Source organism: Thalassophryne amazonica, chromosome 8 (genome assembly GCF_902500255.1).
Source record: "Thalassophryne amazonica chromosome 8, fThaAma1.1, whole genome shotgun sequence".
Classification (NCBI taxonomy): Eukaryota; Metazoa; Chordata; class Actinopteri; order Batrachoidiformes; family Batrachoididae; genus Thalassophryne; species Thalassophryne amazonica.
In genome coordinates, this window is record NC_047110.1 from 17,456,616 (window position 1) to 17,474,066 (window position 17,451).

General features: G+C 40.9%; 1 protein-coding gene across 1 annotated transcript in view; it reads left to right on the forward strand.

The window, feature by feature from the left end:
* Positions 1-17,451, forward strand: part of LOC117515481 (protein fantom-like) — a 123,284-nt gene that overhangs the window by 100,906 nt on the left and 4,927 nt on the right. The window contains 2 exon segments of the mRNA XM_034176047.1: positions 111-171; positions 15,566-15,714. Of these exon segments, the coding sequence (XP_034031938.1) occupies positions 111-171; positions 15,566-15,714 (210 nt within the window).

A 17,451-nucleotide genomic window follows, 5' to 3' on the forward strand; every position in this document is an offset into this window, starting at 1 on the left:
ACTGTGTTTGAGTATTGGTACGTGATGATTTCATCTATTTCACAGTTAGCAGACAAACAGTGGGATTTCCAGCTTCTTACAAATGCTTTTTGAGAACCGGTTGTCTAAAGACCAGTGGGAGAAGCACAAACAGACACCACCAACGTCTGTCTGACAGCAAGACCTTCACAGGTGAGACAGAGCAAAGCTCTCTAATGCAACACTTGTTGTGTCCCGGTGTTCTTGCTGCTGCGTCTGTCCACCATCATCCTGTCAGCTCTCCAACTGCCCCCAAGTCACCTGTCATATGCCTGTTCTACAAATTAAACATGAGGATTATTTTGAATAAAAATCATCACTCTTACAGCCATCTTTTTTTTTTTTTTAGAAAAGTCAGAGTGGGATACAAAACATTTCCAAGTCTCTGATAATGTCTTGGACTTCATTTAGAGCAACCTTCAAGAAATAAAAACAGTAAAGTACTTTATGGCAAAGCTTTCAGGAGCATTGATTAGGCAGTGGACCAACAGAATCCTGTCTAAATGTGAGCACAGCATTTGTCTGCTATTTATGTGGTGCAGTATTCAGATACACCTTACATAGGTGGGTTCACAGCTCTGTGAAGCTGACCCCCCATCCACGTACAAAATCCAAGCAAACATATTGAGTGGTTACTGCTTCGTTTGTGCTGGTTTGTGCCGTTAATTTGCACTGCTATGGTTTTTGAGATATTAAAGATTATTTTTTTTAGATCATTCAAAGGTCAATCCCCCCCCCCAGCTTGCTCCAAAATGAACCAAACTGGTCTGTTTTTCTTGTGCCTTGTTTGTGCAGATTTGTGCCGTTAAAATTTTGTTTGTGCTGCTTTAGTTTCTGAGATATATTAAGAGTTTTATTTTTGAGTGATGACATCATCATCCCCCCCAGCTTGCGCCAAAATGAACCAGACTGGTCTATTTTTTTTTTAGTGCTTCGTTTGTGCCATTAAAATTTTCATTTGTGCTGCTTTAGTTTCTGATTTTTAAGAGTTTTATTTTTGTGCAAAGATGGCAGGGACACGCACTGTGCTGCTACTGCATTCAGGTGCCGTCAGAAATTACAGGGCTTTTTAAGTGCATTTGCTTCAAGGTTTATTTAGGTGTGTGGATTGTTTTTTTTTTTACTTTATTGAAAAATGAACAGTATTAACATTTTTCTGTTGTTTGGCTTTCTGCAGGGTGGCCAAATTACGTAGGTGGCTTGGCTCAGGATCTCCAACATCCACTGCTACTTTTGCTGACCTCCATACAACTGGTTCCATCCTGCCTTCACACAGCTCTTTTGCAATCTGCTCACGCAGGTTTCCAGAAATGAACCACTTGAAACGGCCAGTGTTCAGGGAGATATCTGTATTTAGTGTGTGACACTGGAGCATCACTGGGCTATTAATTGGTGGCTCTCTGTCACATGTCATTTCAAAATGCCCATGACACTCCTTACAGTAGCCTCTAATCTCTGTGTAATTATTGGTGACAGCTGGATAGACCTTGATTCTTTGGAACACAAATGTGCATGTGTGTTTTATCTTCTTCCAAATCAGGTCATTTATGACATGAGTCCAAGTGCCAGGCTTCAAAACTGTGTATTCCCTTTTCTGAGATGGAGAAAACTTGTCTTTGTATTCAACTTTCTCAGGAATGAATTTAACCCATTCCTCAAAAGGTACTTCAAGATGAAAAGCCAACACTCTTTTTGTGCAGGGGAAATGCAACCTGAGTCTAACTCCATGTCAACAGTACTTTCAGGATCACTTTCACTGAATTCTAAAGCTGACCAAATGTGTCTGTTCAACTTCACAAAAGTGCACAGGGCCGTTGCAAACATCTTGCCTTCCAGCTGCTGACTCAGCTCTGTCCAGACATCAGCAGCTGGAGTGACTATTTTGACATTTATGACGATGGCCTCTTTTGAAGTGCAGAGAAATACAAGAACTGAATCCCTGTCTACTGATGGCTTTCGGGGCATCAAAGAATTAAAAAAAAAAACTAATCAGCATTGATCTTGCTTGCTTGCCTGTACTGGTGGTTGGCTCTCACTGCGGTATTGTATCACTTCCTGTTCCGGAGCACAGCGGTGTTTTGCTGTATCTGTTAGCTGTTTAATCTGCGCAGTTAGATTGATCTAGATAACTAGATAACGATTTGTTTCACAGTGTAATCTTCATGTGCCTTAACTAAAGCACTCCCTCTGCTGAATCACCTCTAAATTATTTACACATTATTCACTTTGTGTGTTTTTAGGAATCTGCTAGCTTAGCGCAGCTACTAGCTCTTAGCCGATTTAGCATGACGGCTTCTCCTGTCTCTCCCGCACTTTGCTGCTCTGGGTGTGAAATGTTTAGTTATTCCTCGGCCTCCTTTCGCAGTAATGGTACTTGTAATAAGTGTAGCTTATTCGTAGCTTTGGAGGCCAGGCTGGGTGAATTGGAGACTCGGCTCCGCACCGTGGAAAATTCTACAGCTAGCCAGGCCCCTGTACTCGGTGCGGACCAAGGTAGCTTAGCCGCCGTTAGTTTCCTTCCAGCAGATCCCGAGCAGCCGGGAAAGCAGGCAGACTGGGTGACTGTGAGGAGGAAGCGTAGCCCTAAACAGAAGCCCCGTGTACACCGCCAACCCGTACACATTTCTAACCATTTTTCCCCACTCGGCGAGACACCCGCCGAGGATCAAACTCTGGTTATTGGCGACTCTGTTTTGAGAAATGTGAAGTTAGCGACACCAGCAACCATAGTCAGTTGTCTTCCGGGGGCCAGAGCAGGCGACATTGAAGGAAATTTGAAACTGCTGGCTAAGGCTAAGCGTAAATTTGGTAAGATTGTAATTCACGTCGGTTACGCCAATCGGAGGTCACTAAAATTAACATTGAATCGGTGTGTAACTTTGCAAAAACAATGTCGGACTCTGTAGTTTTCTCTGGGCCCTTCCCCAATCGGACCGAGAGTGACATGTTTAGCCGCATGTTCTCCCTGAATTGCTGGCTGTCTGAGTGGTGTCCAAAAAATGAGGTGGGCTTCATAGATAATTGGCAAAGCTTCTGGGGAAAACCTGGTCTTGTTAGGAGAGACGGCATCCATCCCACTTTGGATGGAGCAGCTCTCATTTCTAGAAATGTGGCTAATTTTCTTAAATCCTCCAAACCGTGACTATCCAGGGTTGGGACCAGGAAGCAGAGTTGTAGTCTTACACACCTCTCTGCAGCTTCTCTCCCCCTGCCATCCCTTCATTACCCCATCCCCGTAGAGACGGTGCCTGCTCCCAGACCACCAATAACCAGCAAAAAATCTATTTAAGCATAAAAATTCAAAAAGAAAAAATAATATAGCACCTTCAACTGCACCACAGACTAAAACAGTTAAATGTGGTCTATTAAACATTAGGTCTCTCTCTTCTAAGTCCCTGTTAGTAAATGATATAATAATTGATCAACATATTGATTTATTCTGCCTTACAGAAACCTGGTTACAGCAGGATGAATATGTTAGTTTAAATGAGTCAACACCCCCGAGTCACACTAACTGCCAGAACGCTCGTAGCATGGGCCGAGGCGGAGGATTAGCAGCAATCTTCCATTCCAGCTTATTAATTAATCAAAAACCCAGACAGAGCTTTAATTCATTTGAAAGCTTGACTCTTAGTCTTGTCCATCCAAATTGGAAGTCCCAAAAACCAGTTTTATTTGTTATTATCTATTGTCCACCTGGTCGTTACTGTGAGTTTCTCTGTGAATTTTCAGACCTTTTGTCTGACTTAGTGCTTAGCTCAGATAAGATAATTATAGTGGGCGATTTTAACATCCACACAGATGCTGAGAATGACAGCCTCAACACTGCATTTAATCTATTATTAGACTCAATTGGCTTTGCTCAAAATGTAAATGAGTCCACCCACCACTTTAATCATATCTTAGATCTTGTTCTGACTTATGGTATGGAAACTGAAGACTTAACAGTATTCCCTGAAAACTCCCTTCTGTCTGATCATTTCTTAATAACATTTACATTTACTCTGATGGACTACCCAGCAGTGGGGAATAAGTTTCATTACACTAGAAGTCTTTCAGAAAGCGCTGTAACTAGGTTTAAGGATATGATTCCTTCTTTATGTTCTCTAATGCCATATACCAACACAGTGCAGAGTAGCTACCTAAACTCTGTGAGTGAGATAGAGTATCTCGTCAATAGTTTTACATCCTCATTGAAGACAACTTTGGATGCTGTAGCTCCTCTGAAAAAGAGAGCCTTAAATCAGAAGTGCCTGACTCCGTGGTATAACTCTCAAACTCGCAGCTTAAAGCAGATAACCCGTAAGTTGGAGAGGAAATGGCGTCTCACTAATTTAGAAGATCTTCACTTAGCCTGGAAAAAGAGTCTGTTGCTCTATAAAAAAGCCCTCCATAAAGCTAGGACATCTTACTACTCATCACTAATTGAAGAAAATAAGAACAACCCCAGGTTTCTTTTCAGCACTGTAGCCAGGCTGACAGAGTCAGAGCTCTATTGAGCCGAGTATTCCTTTAATTTTAACTAGTAATGACTTCATGACTTTCTTTGCTAATAAAATTTTAACTATTAGAGAAAAAATTACTCATAACCATCCCAAAGACATATCGTTATCTTTGGCTGCTTTCAGTGATGCCGGTATTTGGTTAGACTCTTTCTCTCCGATTGTTCTGAGTTATTTTCATTAGTTACTTCCTCCAAACCATCAACATGTCTATTAGATCCCATTCCTACCAGGCTGCTCAAGGAAGCCCTACCATTAATTAATGCTTCGATCTTAAATATGATCAATCTATCTTTATTAGTTGGATATGTACCACAGGCTTTTAAGGTGGCAGTAATTAAACCATTACTTAAAAAGCCATCACTTGACCCAGCTATCTTAGCTAATTATAGGCCAATCTCCAACCTTCCTTTTCTCTCAAAGATTCTTGAAAGGGTAGTTGTAAAACAGCTAACTGATCATCTGCAGAGGAATGGTCTATTTGAAGAGTTTCAGTCAGGTTTTAGAATTCATCATAGTACAGAAACAGCATTAGTGAAGGTTACAAATGATCTTCTTATGGCCTCAGACAGTGGACTCATCTCTGTTCTTGTTCTGTTAGACCTCAGTGCTGCTTTTGATACTGTTGACCATAAAATTTTATTACAGAGATTAGAGCATGCCATAGGTATTAAAGGCACTGTGCTGCGGTGATTTGAATCATATTTATCTAATAGATTACAATTTGTTCATGTAAATGGGGAATCTTCTTCACAGACTAAGGTTAATTATGGAGTTCCACAAGGTTCTGTGCTAGGACCAATTTTATTCACTTTATACATGTTTCCCTTAGGCAGTATTATCAGACAGCATTGCTTAAATTTTCATTGTTATGCAGATGATACCCAGCTTTATCTATCCATGAAGCCAGAGGACACACACCAATTAGCTAAACTGCAGGATTGTCTTACAGACATAAAGACATGGATGACCTCTAATTTCCTGCTTTTAAACTCAGATAAAACTGAAGTTATTGTACTTGGCCCCACAAATCTTAGAAACATTGTGTCTAACGAGATCCTTACTCTGGATGGCATTACCCTGACCTCTAGTAATACTGTGAGAAATCTTGGAGTCATTTTTGATCAGGATATGTCATTCAATGCGCATATTAAACAAATATGTAGGACTGCTTTTTTGCATTTGCGCAATATCTCTAAAATTAGAAAGGTTTTGTCTCAGAGTGATGCTGAAAACTAATTCATGCATTTATTTCCTCTAGGCTGGACTATTGTAATTCATTATCAGGTTGTCCTAAAAGTTCCCTGAAAAGCCTTCAGTTAATTCAAAATGCTGCAGCTAGAGTACTGACAGAGACTAGAAGGAGAGAGCATATCTCACCCATATTGGCCTCTCTTCATTGGCTTCCTGTTAATTCTAGAATAGAATTTAAAATTCTTCTTACTTATAAGGTTTTGAATAATCAGGTCCCATCTTATGTTAGGGACCTCATAGTACCATATCACCCCAATAGAGCGCTTTGCTCTCAGACTGCAGGCTTACTTGTAGTTCCTAGGGTTTGTAAGAGTAGAATGGGAGGCAGAGCCTTCAGCTTTCAGGCTCCCCTCCTGTGGAACCAGCTCCCAATTCAGATCAGGGAGACAGACACCCTCTCTACTTTTAAGATTAGGATTAAAACTTTCCTTTTTGCTAAAGCTTATAGTTAGGGCTGGATCAGGTGACCCTGAACCATCCCTTAGTTATGCTGCTATAGACTTAGACTGCTGGGGGGTTCCCATGATGCACTGAGTGTTTCTTTCTCTTTTTTCTCTGTATGCACCACTCTGCATTTAATCATTAGTGATTGATCTCTGCTGCCCTCCACAGCATGTCTTTTTCTTGGTTCTCTCCCTCAGCCCCAACCAGTCCCAGCAGGAGACTGCCCCTCCCTGAGCCTGGTTCTGTTGGAGGTTTCTTCCCGTTAAAAGGGAGTTTTTCCTTCCCACTGTCACCAAGTGCTTGCTCACAGGGGGTCGTTTTGACCGTTGGGGTTTTTCCGTAATTATTGTATGGCCTTGCCTTACAATATAAAGCGCCTTGGGGCAACTGTTTGTTGTGATTTGGCGCTATATAAATAAAATTGATTTGATGTGATCAAAAGATTAACCAATCAGTCTCCAGAAATCAACACACAAATACTTGGGTCTTTACCTGTTGAATTTTGAAAATGTTAGCTATGTTACCATGTTAGCTATGTTCACTATATCAGGTGCAAACTCTGTACTTTAAATAAAACCTCTGTATTGGACAAGTCGACTTACTTTGTCTTGAAATCCGATTTAACTGAGGGTTATATAAATACCACTGAGATAGTAAAATTGTGTAAAAGTCATTGATTTTTTTTTTTTCTTTTTTCAGAATATGTGTTGATTCACTGTGAAAGACTTTTGTGTAGTTTTTAATGGGAGTATAGAATGATCTTAATACTGTTAATTTTTCAATAACTTTAAAAAAAACACTCCACAAACCTAAATAAACCTTGAAGCAATTGCATTTAATGTCTTATGACAGAAATGTGATCGATGAAGTAAAGTTAAAGCACAGTTCATTAAAAATTTTAAACTACTTCTTAACAAAAAAAAGCCCTGCAATTTCCGACGGCACCTGAATGCAGCAGCAGCACGGTGCATGTCCCTGCCGTCTTCGCACAAAAATAAAACTCTTAATAAATAGAAACTAAAGCAGCACAAATGACAATTTTAACGGCACAAACCAGCACAAACGACGCACTAAAAAAATAGACCAGTCTGGTTCATTTTGGCACAAGCTGGGGGAAGGTGACCTCTGAATGACCTAAAAATAATCTTTAATATCTCAAAAACCACAGCAGCACAAACGAAAATTTTAAGGGCACAAATCTGCACAAACAAAGCACTAACCACTCAGTAAGTTTGCTTGGATTTTTTACGTGGATGGGGGGGTCAGCTTCACAGAGCTTTGTTGTACACACTGTATCGTGCAGGAGAGTAAACTCGTCATTAACGGGTGTAGATTGAACGTGAGAGGGGCGTTGGTGCGTGCAAATGCGCAGAGAATTTTGAAATGTTCAAAAAATCTTTCACGCATAAATGTCGTGCAACAAATGTGAAGTGGTAGTGAACATCGCGCGATCTACTCGCCAACACTACGTGCAGCTCATCAATTCGAGTAAAGAAGTGAACAGTGTGATTGCGTCAGCGCACCACATCAGAGCACAGCTCATCTGAACGATTATAACGAGATGTTAAATCTATTAAAAACATACTTTTACAGCTGCACACAAGAAGGAAAAAACATGCAACTGTTTTTCCAAGCCATGACAATGTAAACATTACAAATACCTTTTTAGACTGCTCCAAATGTGTTCTCCCCCTCATTCAGCTCGTGCGAGAAATGCAGTGGCTGGAGCGCTCCTCTGTGATTCAGGAAGCAATTCGAGCAGTTTTCAACAGCCAACTCGAACACTAAATTATTAATCCGCTATAAAATTATTTTACAGACGCAACGTCCAGCACGTGGCAGCCAGTGGAACACAGCGGGTGGGATCATCACGACGATGTGTGTGCAAGTGCACGGATCAAAGTCATGCAAGTGTCATGGCACCTCGACTCTCAACACCCAAAACGATCAAAGGGAATAATATGTTAACCATCAGATGCCAAAGTAAAAGCTCTTAAATCATTCTAAAGTCAGTTTTAAGCAGAAACAAGGCGACTAACCATTGAATCACTACTGACGCTCTGAAACGATGTAGGCGCAGCAGCAGCTGTGGCGCTCTGATCGGCCTGCCATATTTTATTACGAAATAATGTTGAATTTATGTGGAAATGATTGTTGTACAAAAGCTTCAGATATCTCGCTGAGATGGATGATGACTGGAGCGCAGTTTGAAGCAGAAATGATGTGATAATCAGTGAACTGCTGGTGCCGCTCAGAAATGAGTCTGTTGTACAATGCTCACAGTGGCTCAGCAGGTGTTTCTCACAAAGCAAGCAAAGGTCCACATGTGGACTTTGAGCGTTGCCACAAAAGTCTAAAACAAATCTTTTCAGGTCTAAGTTGGCTTTTAGCAGAGATATTTCCACGTGCACACAGACTTGTGGGACTCTGAGGATGTTTCACATGAAATCACAATTCACAGCTGATAAAAGTAAACCAGCACCTATTTTGCATAATGTCTTTTAAATACTAGTTTCTTTTATTGCTATTGTTTTCTGTATAATAATTAAAATAGAGTGTGTGATGGCTGTAAAATACAAATCTTAGTGTGAAGAGGCCAGTCTCTGTGGAGCTGCATGCCACATAGCCAAAAGTTAACAGCTTTCCCTCAAAATCAAGTGATCGTTCTGATCTGAGCTTCCTAAGTAACCGTTTGGTTAATACACAAAGTCATTCCAGCAGCAGCCAAGACCTTGCACTAAAGGACATCCAGCCGTTGTCTTACCCACCGGTTACCATCCACGTCTCCCAGCCATACAGTCAGACAGGAAGCACCGGGACTCTAAAAGAGTAGACCATCATTCCGCTGCAAAGATATCGACATCCCCAAACACCGCTGTCCAACAACTTCATGACTCCATAACAACTTCCATGTGTCCCTCAATCTGAAAGGTCAAGGACCCAGAGACATGAATGTCTCCACAAGTTCAACACTTTCATGGCGTACATGGTGGCCAAAACCAGGTTCTCACTGAAAGCTTGGATCTTGACTCAGGAAAATCACAAACACAGCTGGGTGTTTATTCCAGAAAGTCAATGTCAGTAAACCTTTTCTGGGTGACAAAGACACCTAAGGTGCCATTGTCCACAACACTACCAAACACCTAGTCAATACGAGTACTGAACAGTGTAGGAGCCAGAACACATCTCTGAGGAACACCAGAAGTCACTCAGAAGAAGTCAGAGATTTTGACACCTGCTCTGCACAACATTCACAGTCCCTTTGCAGGACTGGCTATGATGCAATATAATTTTGTAGCAGCATCTCTGTGAAGTCAGTGTTGCTATTTTTTGGTCCTTGCCAGGTGAGCAGAAGTTAATGAGGGAAATAGCAATGAATAGTTAAACACATGATGGACGTACACAGTGGTTTTGCTGATATCTTGGACACTCTGCAGTGGGTCAATGGTATCAGGGCAGCGAAGAATGCAGGGAGCAAAGACGATGGCGAGGGGGTTAGCTGACATCCTGTTCGTCTCTTCCTGCAGGATGATCCTGTAACACAATACAATCATGGTGAAATCCTAATCCAAAAAATCATGTGGCACCCTGCAGATGTAATAGTACTACAGAAATACAAACGACAGCAATGAGAAAGGTGCTGGAGCCACCACCCTTGTGGAGCGCCGATGGTCATCTCATCATCAATCTATGAGAAAAGATGAACTGATTTCTGTATCAGAATTTTGGAGGTAAAATGATTAAGAAAACTTACATTTAATCACCTGTTATTACCAACAGTGACACAAGATAAAGTCATGATGATATGAACCTTCTGGATAATCCAGCATTTCTGATAACCTCGGGGGGATCTGAGATAACTGCCTCAAACATGACAAACCCTACATTCCAGATTCAATATGAGAAACACACTTTCACTTGGAGGATCCTTCGTATTCCATCACTGACCTGACTAGATGGTAGATGAGGCCTTCCAGTGTGCTGAGGTGGTTCCTGCTAAGGTGGTCGATCGCAGAATACACCCTCAGATCACCTCACGGTTGTCTGGTTGACCTAAACAATTAAAAAAAAAAAAAGACAACAATTTAACCAACCTGCTGCAAAAAGTACGTCTGTCACAAGCAATAAGAGCTGAATTACATGCTGACTCATAGCCCTAAGGAACTCCTCATAAAGTTCAAAGGTCATGAGAGGACTGGGCAGGTCACGCAGCCACTGTCTGAGTACGTTGGCAATGGCGTGGATGTTGTAGTCGTCCAGTATCACAGTACTGACATCAAGCAAAGGAACATTCAAACATATTCAACAAGAATTAACACTACCTACTGTATTCTCTTTATCTTTTGACTGTTTGCAGGATTATCCAAAAACAACAAAAATAAATAAATAAAGTGCCTTAAAGCTGTATGGACTTTTTTTTTGTCTTTTTAAGCTTTAAGTCATAAAAATAATTTTCCTTGGCACTATAATTTTATTCTTCAGCATTTAAATAAGGGATTCATAATATCATATTGCCAATATGATCTAAATTTGCTCTGTCTGGAAACAATATAGAATTTCATCCCCTGAAGGGGACAAATTCAAACAATCAGACGCCATGACCTACATTTGTCAGCGATGAGAGATCACGTGAGGGCTTCCTCCGATCTAAGTGAGGGATGCTGGGAAGCACATGGTAACTGCTTAATGGAGTAAAGAAAGGCAGTGTGATGTCATTTGATGGAAAATGCTCTAATGGCCCGGTCACACGGCACTTAACGAAGGGCAACGAAGCCCAAATGAAACAAGAAATCTGGACTTTCGTTGATTTTTGTTGTAATTGTTTAACCTTTGCACAGCTTCCTTCCTGTAGTTGGCGCTTTGTCAGGATTTTTAAACTGTCGGAAAATTTGAACGAATGCCGTCAAAAACCTCAATTCATCTGTATTTCATTTTGCTGTCGTTCTTGACAGTTTTTCTATCGTTTGCTTAGTTTCTGTAACATTAACGTTTAGTTTGACTTTGTTCGACCAGCTGAATGTTTTCATACAGTGCAGAAGCCAGTTTGTGAGCACTGCTGTGCAGGAGAAAGTTTTGTTTTTTATATATATATATATATATATATATATATATATATATATATATATAATTGGAGCAAGACGGTGCGTGCAGCGCGTCATCAGAGTCTAAACTAGACAGTGAGGATTCTGATGATGAAGGAGATGATATCTCCTTTGCTCTGGATGAGAAAACAGAGCAGGTGGATCCACCGACGTGCACACAGATCTCCACAGTGGGTTGGATCACGCACTTGTGTTTGCAGCTTCTCCAGGACTCAGGCGTTACAGAGCTCCATCCCAGCGTCGAGTCCTGGAACACAGAGCAGGATGCAGACACACACTGCTCCAGCAGTGGCTCCAGGCGCATTTCGTTTAAAGCCCCGAGATCAACGTTAGCTTAGGTTTCATTTGGTTCCTGTTTTGTTCCTTTTGCGCTCTTGATTCGCAGGCTTTTCGGTGATGGGAAAAGTCAAAGGCTCATTTGACCACCTTTTATCGATGATTTGTGGCTTTTTTACTTTTTTCCCTTCATTCGGTAATCGTCCAACCCAGTCTCATGGCATGTCGTGATTCAACAGCACGAAATATACATTAATCTATTGGTTTGTAATATTGTCATGAAAAGTGCCTCATTTTCGTCATGGCAGTACTGGATATAGAGGCAGACCTGTCTTCAGGCAGAAGACGGGTCGTGAGAAATAAATACTTCCAAATCTAAAACTGCTGTTTGTGAAATGAGATAACACCTCTGAAGTCATTTACAAGACATCTTACAGATGTTAGTGTGCACGCCCTATGAATGTGCATCAATCAAGTGGGTCAGGTCACAGGTAATCCCAAAACCTCACACATGCACACATGCGGTTCCTCCTGCAGTTCGTCTGCATGATAGCATAAGAACCAAAAAACAATATTCGCTATAAATGAGCTGTAATTTTGCATTTTACGTGAGAGAACTTTGGGAGGGTTGAGCCACATGCACGAGCTGCTGGGGGGACGACAGTCCATCTAACTGGGATCATTCTGCTATTCGGTGAGTTCACTATCCACAGTTTTGTTTCAGTTCCATGCCCCACTGTGGAGCTACAGTGGGGTAAAAAAGTATTTAGTCAGCCCCTGATTGTGCAAGTTCTCTGACTTAGAAAGATGAGAGAGGTCTGTAATTTTCAACATAGGTACACTTCAACTATGAGAGACAAAATGAGAAAAAAAAAATCCAGAAAATCACATTGTAGGATTTTTTAAAAAATTTATTTGTAAATTATGGTGGAAAATATTTGGTCACCCACAAACAAGCAAGATTTCTGGCTCTCACAGACCTCTCTCATCTTTCTAAGTAGGAGAACTTGCACAATCAGGGACTGACTAAATACTTTTTTACCCCACTGTACACTAGGATTCATTTTTAGTCTTGTCGAAGTCATTCAATAAGACTCTGTTGCTCAGTCTGTTGGTTTGTTTATTTAGATGTTTGTTTGTCTGCTCATCTTTTTCTGACTCCGTGTTGTGATGATTTATGGACTTTTTTCTGCCAATCGTATTTGTTCCATGATTGAAAACCATTAAAATATGACGTGTGAGGAGGGAAAACGCCAAAGTGACAAACAGCCTTTGTGTATGGGAAGCCATGAATGCCACAAATACATCACAGTCATTCATGTATCACCAAAAATACACCGAAAAAAACTGCTGGTTTGTAAACATATTAAGGATAAAGGATTTATGTACAGTTGTGATCAAAGGTTTACATACACACTCATTTTTTGTGGTTGTGTGAAGCCATTTATTGTCAAATAACTGTTTACTTTTTTAAATCATAATGACAACAGAAACTAGCCAAATGACCCTGATCAGAATCAGTTTACATTCCCCAGTCCTTCATACTGTGTATTTTGTTCCATTTAACATCAGTGACAGTTTGGAGTCTTTGTGGAAGACGAGACTCTTTATTTACTCTGATGGTAAAGCTGACACTGAATATGTCTTGGACATCAGTTATGAAGAAATACAAACAGTATGGCACTCTATAATAAAAATAACAAGCTACAGGAGAGTTAGTTTCTCTGCAATGACAACATTTATTACACATTAGCTCCATGAGCTTCAGCCTCACATTAGCAATAAAGCTCCAAAACTATGCACAAGTAGACATCATAATAATAATAATAGTAATAAAAATATTACGGATAGAACTCATGAAATTATTGTTCATTATTTTCCATTTCAGTCATACTCACAGGTAAAATGTTCGTCCTCAGCCTTTGAACTGGTGATTTGTGCAGTTTATAAGCTGCACATGAAGGTATTTTTAGGCAAAATCACGGTTGCGTCCACCTGGTTAAAGTTCGGTAGAAAAGCTCGTTCAGAGCGGTACATGGGAGTGGTAATATGGCGGCCGATTTGCTTCAAAAGTATTGGCCAAATCTCGCGATATCACGCAGTGTTCAAACGAGACTGCGCTGCAACGGGTGGGGGAGCGGGGTACACCGACAGGACTCCAGTCGGTAGGGGGCGGGGCTTACGGCTCTTACGTCACGGCGTTAACGTCTTTTTTAACTGACGCTCTCCTTAATTCTGGGCCATTTCTGCTACAGGAACTGAAGAGAGAAGTCGTAAACACAAGAGCAGAAATACTAAACTGTTAACACAACACAGAGGTGAGACTTTACATTTAACAATGTGTTCAAATAAAATAAAATATTACTGGTAATATCAGAGTGTATTTTGTGTGAGAATAGATTTAGATTTAGAAGAGATTTAGAATATTTGAAAAAGTAAACATTCAGTCCCCCCGTGGATCTGACCCCAAACACAACTTATTTCAATGTTTCACCCACAGCAAAGATAAGATTTTATTCAGCTGAACTACTTAATGAAACTTGATGCAAATTGTGAATTGTTTCTGCTGGTCATTTTTAGAAAAAGAACTGATTTTAGCTAATGTTTCTTTCATTGTTGTCAAGTTAGACTCAGTCTCATTGAATGACACTGTGACTTTCACAGTAAAAGTTGTTTATCTACTTTTTGCATTCACACATTTATTGTGAAATGTTGTTGGAAACATGAACAATCTGAGATCCTCTTTAACGTCGCTAACAGTAACATCAGTGACCGAACCTTCGAGCTGTAAAAAACAAACATAGAAACAACACGTTTAACTACTGCGGTCCTCAAAACTCACCCTTATGGAGTTCTTATTTTTATTTTGTTGATTTATATATATATATATATATATATTGTGTGTGTGTGTGTGTGTGTGTGTGTGTGTGTGTGTGTGTGTGTGTGTGTGTGTGTGTGTGTGTGTGTGTGTGTGTGTGTGTGTGTGTGTGTTTGTTGGCCTCAAGCATAGTTTCACTTTGTCTCAGCATCAAAGTTGTTGTCATTAAGTTTCTGTACATTTGCTAAAATTTGTGGTCTTTAATTACGGGGCTGAAGACAACGTACACAGTGTGCGTAAAAGGAGATCTGACTTTGCTGCTCAGTTGTTTTTAGAGATTTTACTTATCAGGTGGATCTGAGGGTGTTTAATCTCATAACATCTGAATTTTGCACAGTGAAGTAGTTTTGAAATAATCCTTCAGAGCCTCGACAAAGTGAATTGCCCCATAAATCAGTCATTTCAGAACAAAATTAACAGATAAATTGATTTCAAGTGCTGTGATGTTTCCAAGACAAATTTAAAAATCTTCTATTTTATGGAATACTGAGATGCTATATGCTCTACACAGCTCTTCTATACTGCCGTGGTAATGATGTTGTGATCCAATAGATCAACAGTATTTACCCTGATGGTGGTTATTGATTACTATCAGGGTACGCGGGTGTGGGATCTCATAGAGATTTGTGATTTCTTTACCTCCGATAGTCCAGTTTGTAGATCAAAGGTTCATAGTTTTGACAACTACATGTATTGTGTGACATCTGTGTGTGTGTGTGTGTGTGTGTGTGTGTGTGTGTGTGTGTGTGTGTGTGTGTGTGTGTGTGTGTGTGTGTGTGTGTGTGTGTGTGTGTGTGGTGGTGGGGGGGGGGGTGTCACTTTGATCAAAGTGCAGATTTGTCATGTTGCATTTAATGTTAAAAATGCTTAAGAGGTTTTTGAGAATTTGATAAAAATGTTTTAAAAAAACCAGAACACACAGTGTTAAAGTTTTAAAAAAATCAGACTCATTCTAGAGGTCTGCAGTTTTTATTTAATTAAAAAAAACATTTAACAGGGTTGAAAATGTTTCCTGAATGGTGTTGATGAAACCAATGTCAGATATCTAACTGTACTGTTCTCCACTGTTCAATTGTTCTCAATTTTCACAGGAGATCATCTTGCAAAAATGATGACCAGCACCGGCAGTTTCCTGTCCAAACTTTCACACCTCGAGGATGTAATTGGGAGAACCTCCACAATGGACAACGACCAGAGTTCTGACTGTTTTTATGACATGTCAAATCTGAGCCTCCTGGAGGTGAGCACACGAACACATCTACATCCTCCAACACACGCAGAGGTCCAGGCAGGGTTGGACACTGTGATCAGGAGGAGATGGATTTGTAACAGATGAACATTTAAATTTGTTTTCAGATGAACCTTAGTGGCTGAAACTGTAATTTACTGAATGTACGTGAACAGACTGCACAGGTACATGAGATGAAGCATGAAGCTAATCTGATTAATGAACATTATTTATCACCCAACCACAGTTCCAAGTAGACATGAGACATGAATAGACAATATTTGAAAGAAATAGGTCTTTTGTGTATGTAGAAAATGTTTTAGATCTTTGAGTTCAGCTCATGAAAAAATGGGAGCAAAAACAAAAGTGTTACATTTATATTTTTGTTCAGTGTAGTTTGTCAATATATCAGCTAGTCAGTGTAACTAATGATAACAATGACAAGCAACAATATCAATACATCATACAAATACATTGTTGTATTTGCAAATGTTTTCTAGCATCCTCAAGTGTCTTTGATCAAAACGTCAGTGAAGAGTCTCATTCATGCGGGTAAATGATATTTAACAGAGGAGTTCGTTGGTGTAGAAAGAACCTCCTCCAACACAGGCACAGGTACAGACAGGGACGAAAACTATGATAGAATGTAGAGAAGACACCCATCAGAAGACCATGATCAACCATACAAGGTCTATTAGAAAAGTATCCGACCTTATTATTTTTTTCAAAAACCATATGGATTTGAATCACGTGTGATTGCGTCAGACAAGCTTGAACCCTCATGCACATGCGTGAGTTTTTCCACGCCTGTCGGTTGCGTCATTCACTTGTGAGCAGGCTTTGAGTGAGGAGTGATCCACCCCCTCGGCGGATTTTCATTGTCAGGAAATGGCTGGCAGCTGGAAACCATTAGAAAATTTATCTGGCTTTCGGTGAAAATGTTACGGGCTTGGTAGAGAATAAGGAGTGTTACTGTCGCTTTAAGGACGGCCCCCAGCGGCTGTGGGGTGCACCGCGCTCCGAAGCCGCCATCGACAGGCTGAGCGACCATTTCATTTCTAAATGGATGGCTGTCTGGATCCGTGACCATCGTGTGCCATTTCTCTGGTTATCACAAGAGCTGGACATCAACCATTTTCCGGCAGATTTCACTTTTAACAAGAGATTTTGTCATGGAAAGCCGAGCGGAGGCTTCGCGCGTCACGATGGATTCGCTACTGGAGCGAGACAAAACCACCTCCATTTTGGTCTCACAGGACGGCTTTGAGATGGCGTTCAGACAGCTGTCGGTGGTTTTTCCATCGAGTGATTATCCGAGAAATTGTGGATGTGCCTGGATATGCCAGAACATGTCCCGTGAGGCTTCATCATGGCGTTGCTGTGCGCCATGCGGCACCGCCGCGATGCGCAGAATTCCTCCGCACGTCTGTCTCCATGTGCAGAAAAAGTGCTGATGTCCACGTCTTTTCACAATTCCTGTGCTAGTCAGACAACGTCCCGGATAAAACACAGCGTCCAGTTTGGAAATGAACGGCACATTACACTGTTACAGGAGTTTTTGTCACGGAAAGAGGAGGTGGTGCGGTGCCACATGGCGCACAGCAACGCCATAATGAAGCCTCACGGGACATGTTCTGGCATGTCCAGGCACATCCACAATTTCTCGGATAATCACCCGATGGAAAAACCACCGACAGCTGTCTGAACACCATCTCAAAGCCGTCCTGTGAGACCAAAACGGAGGTGTTC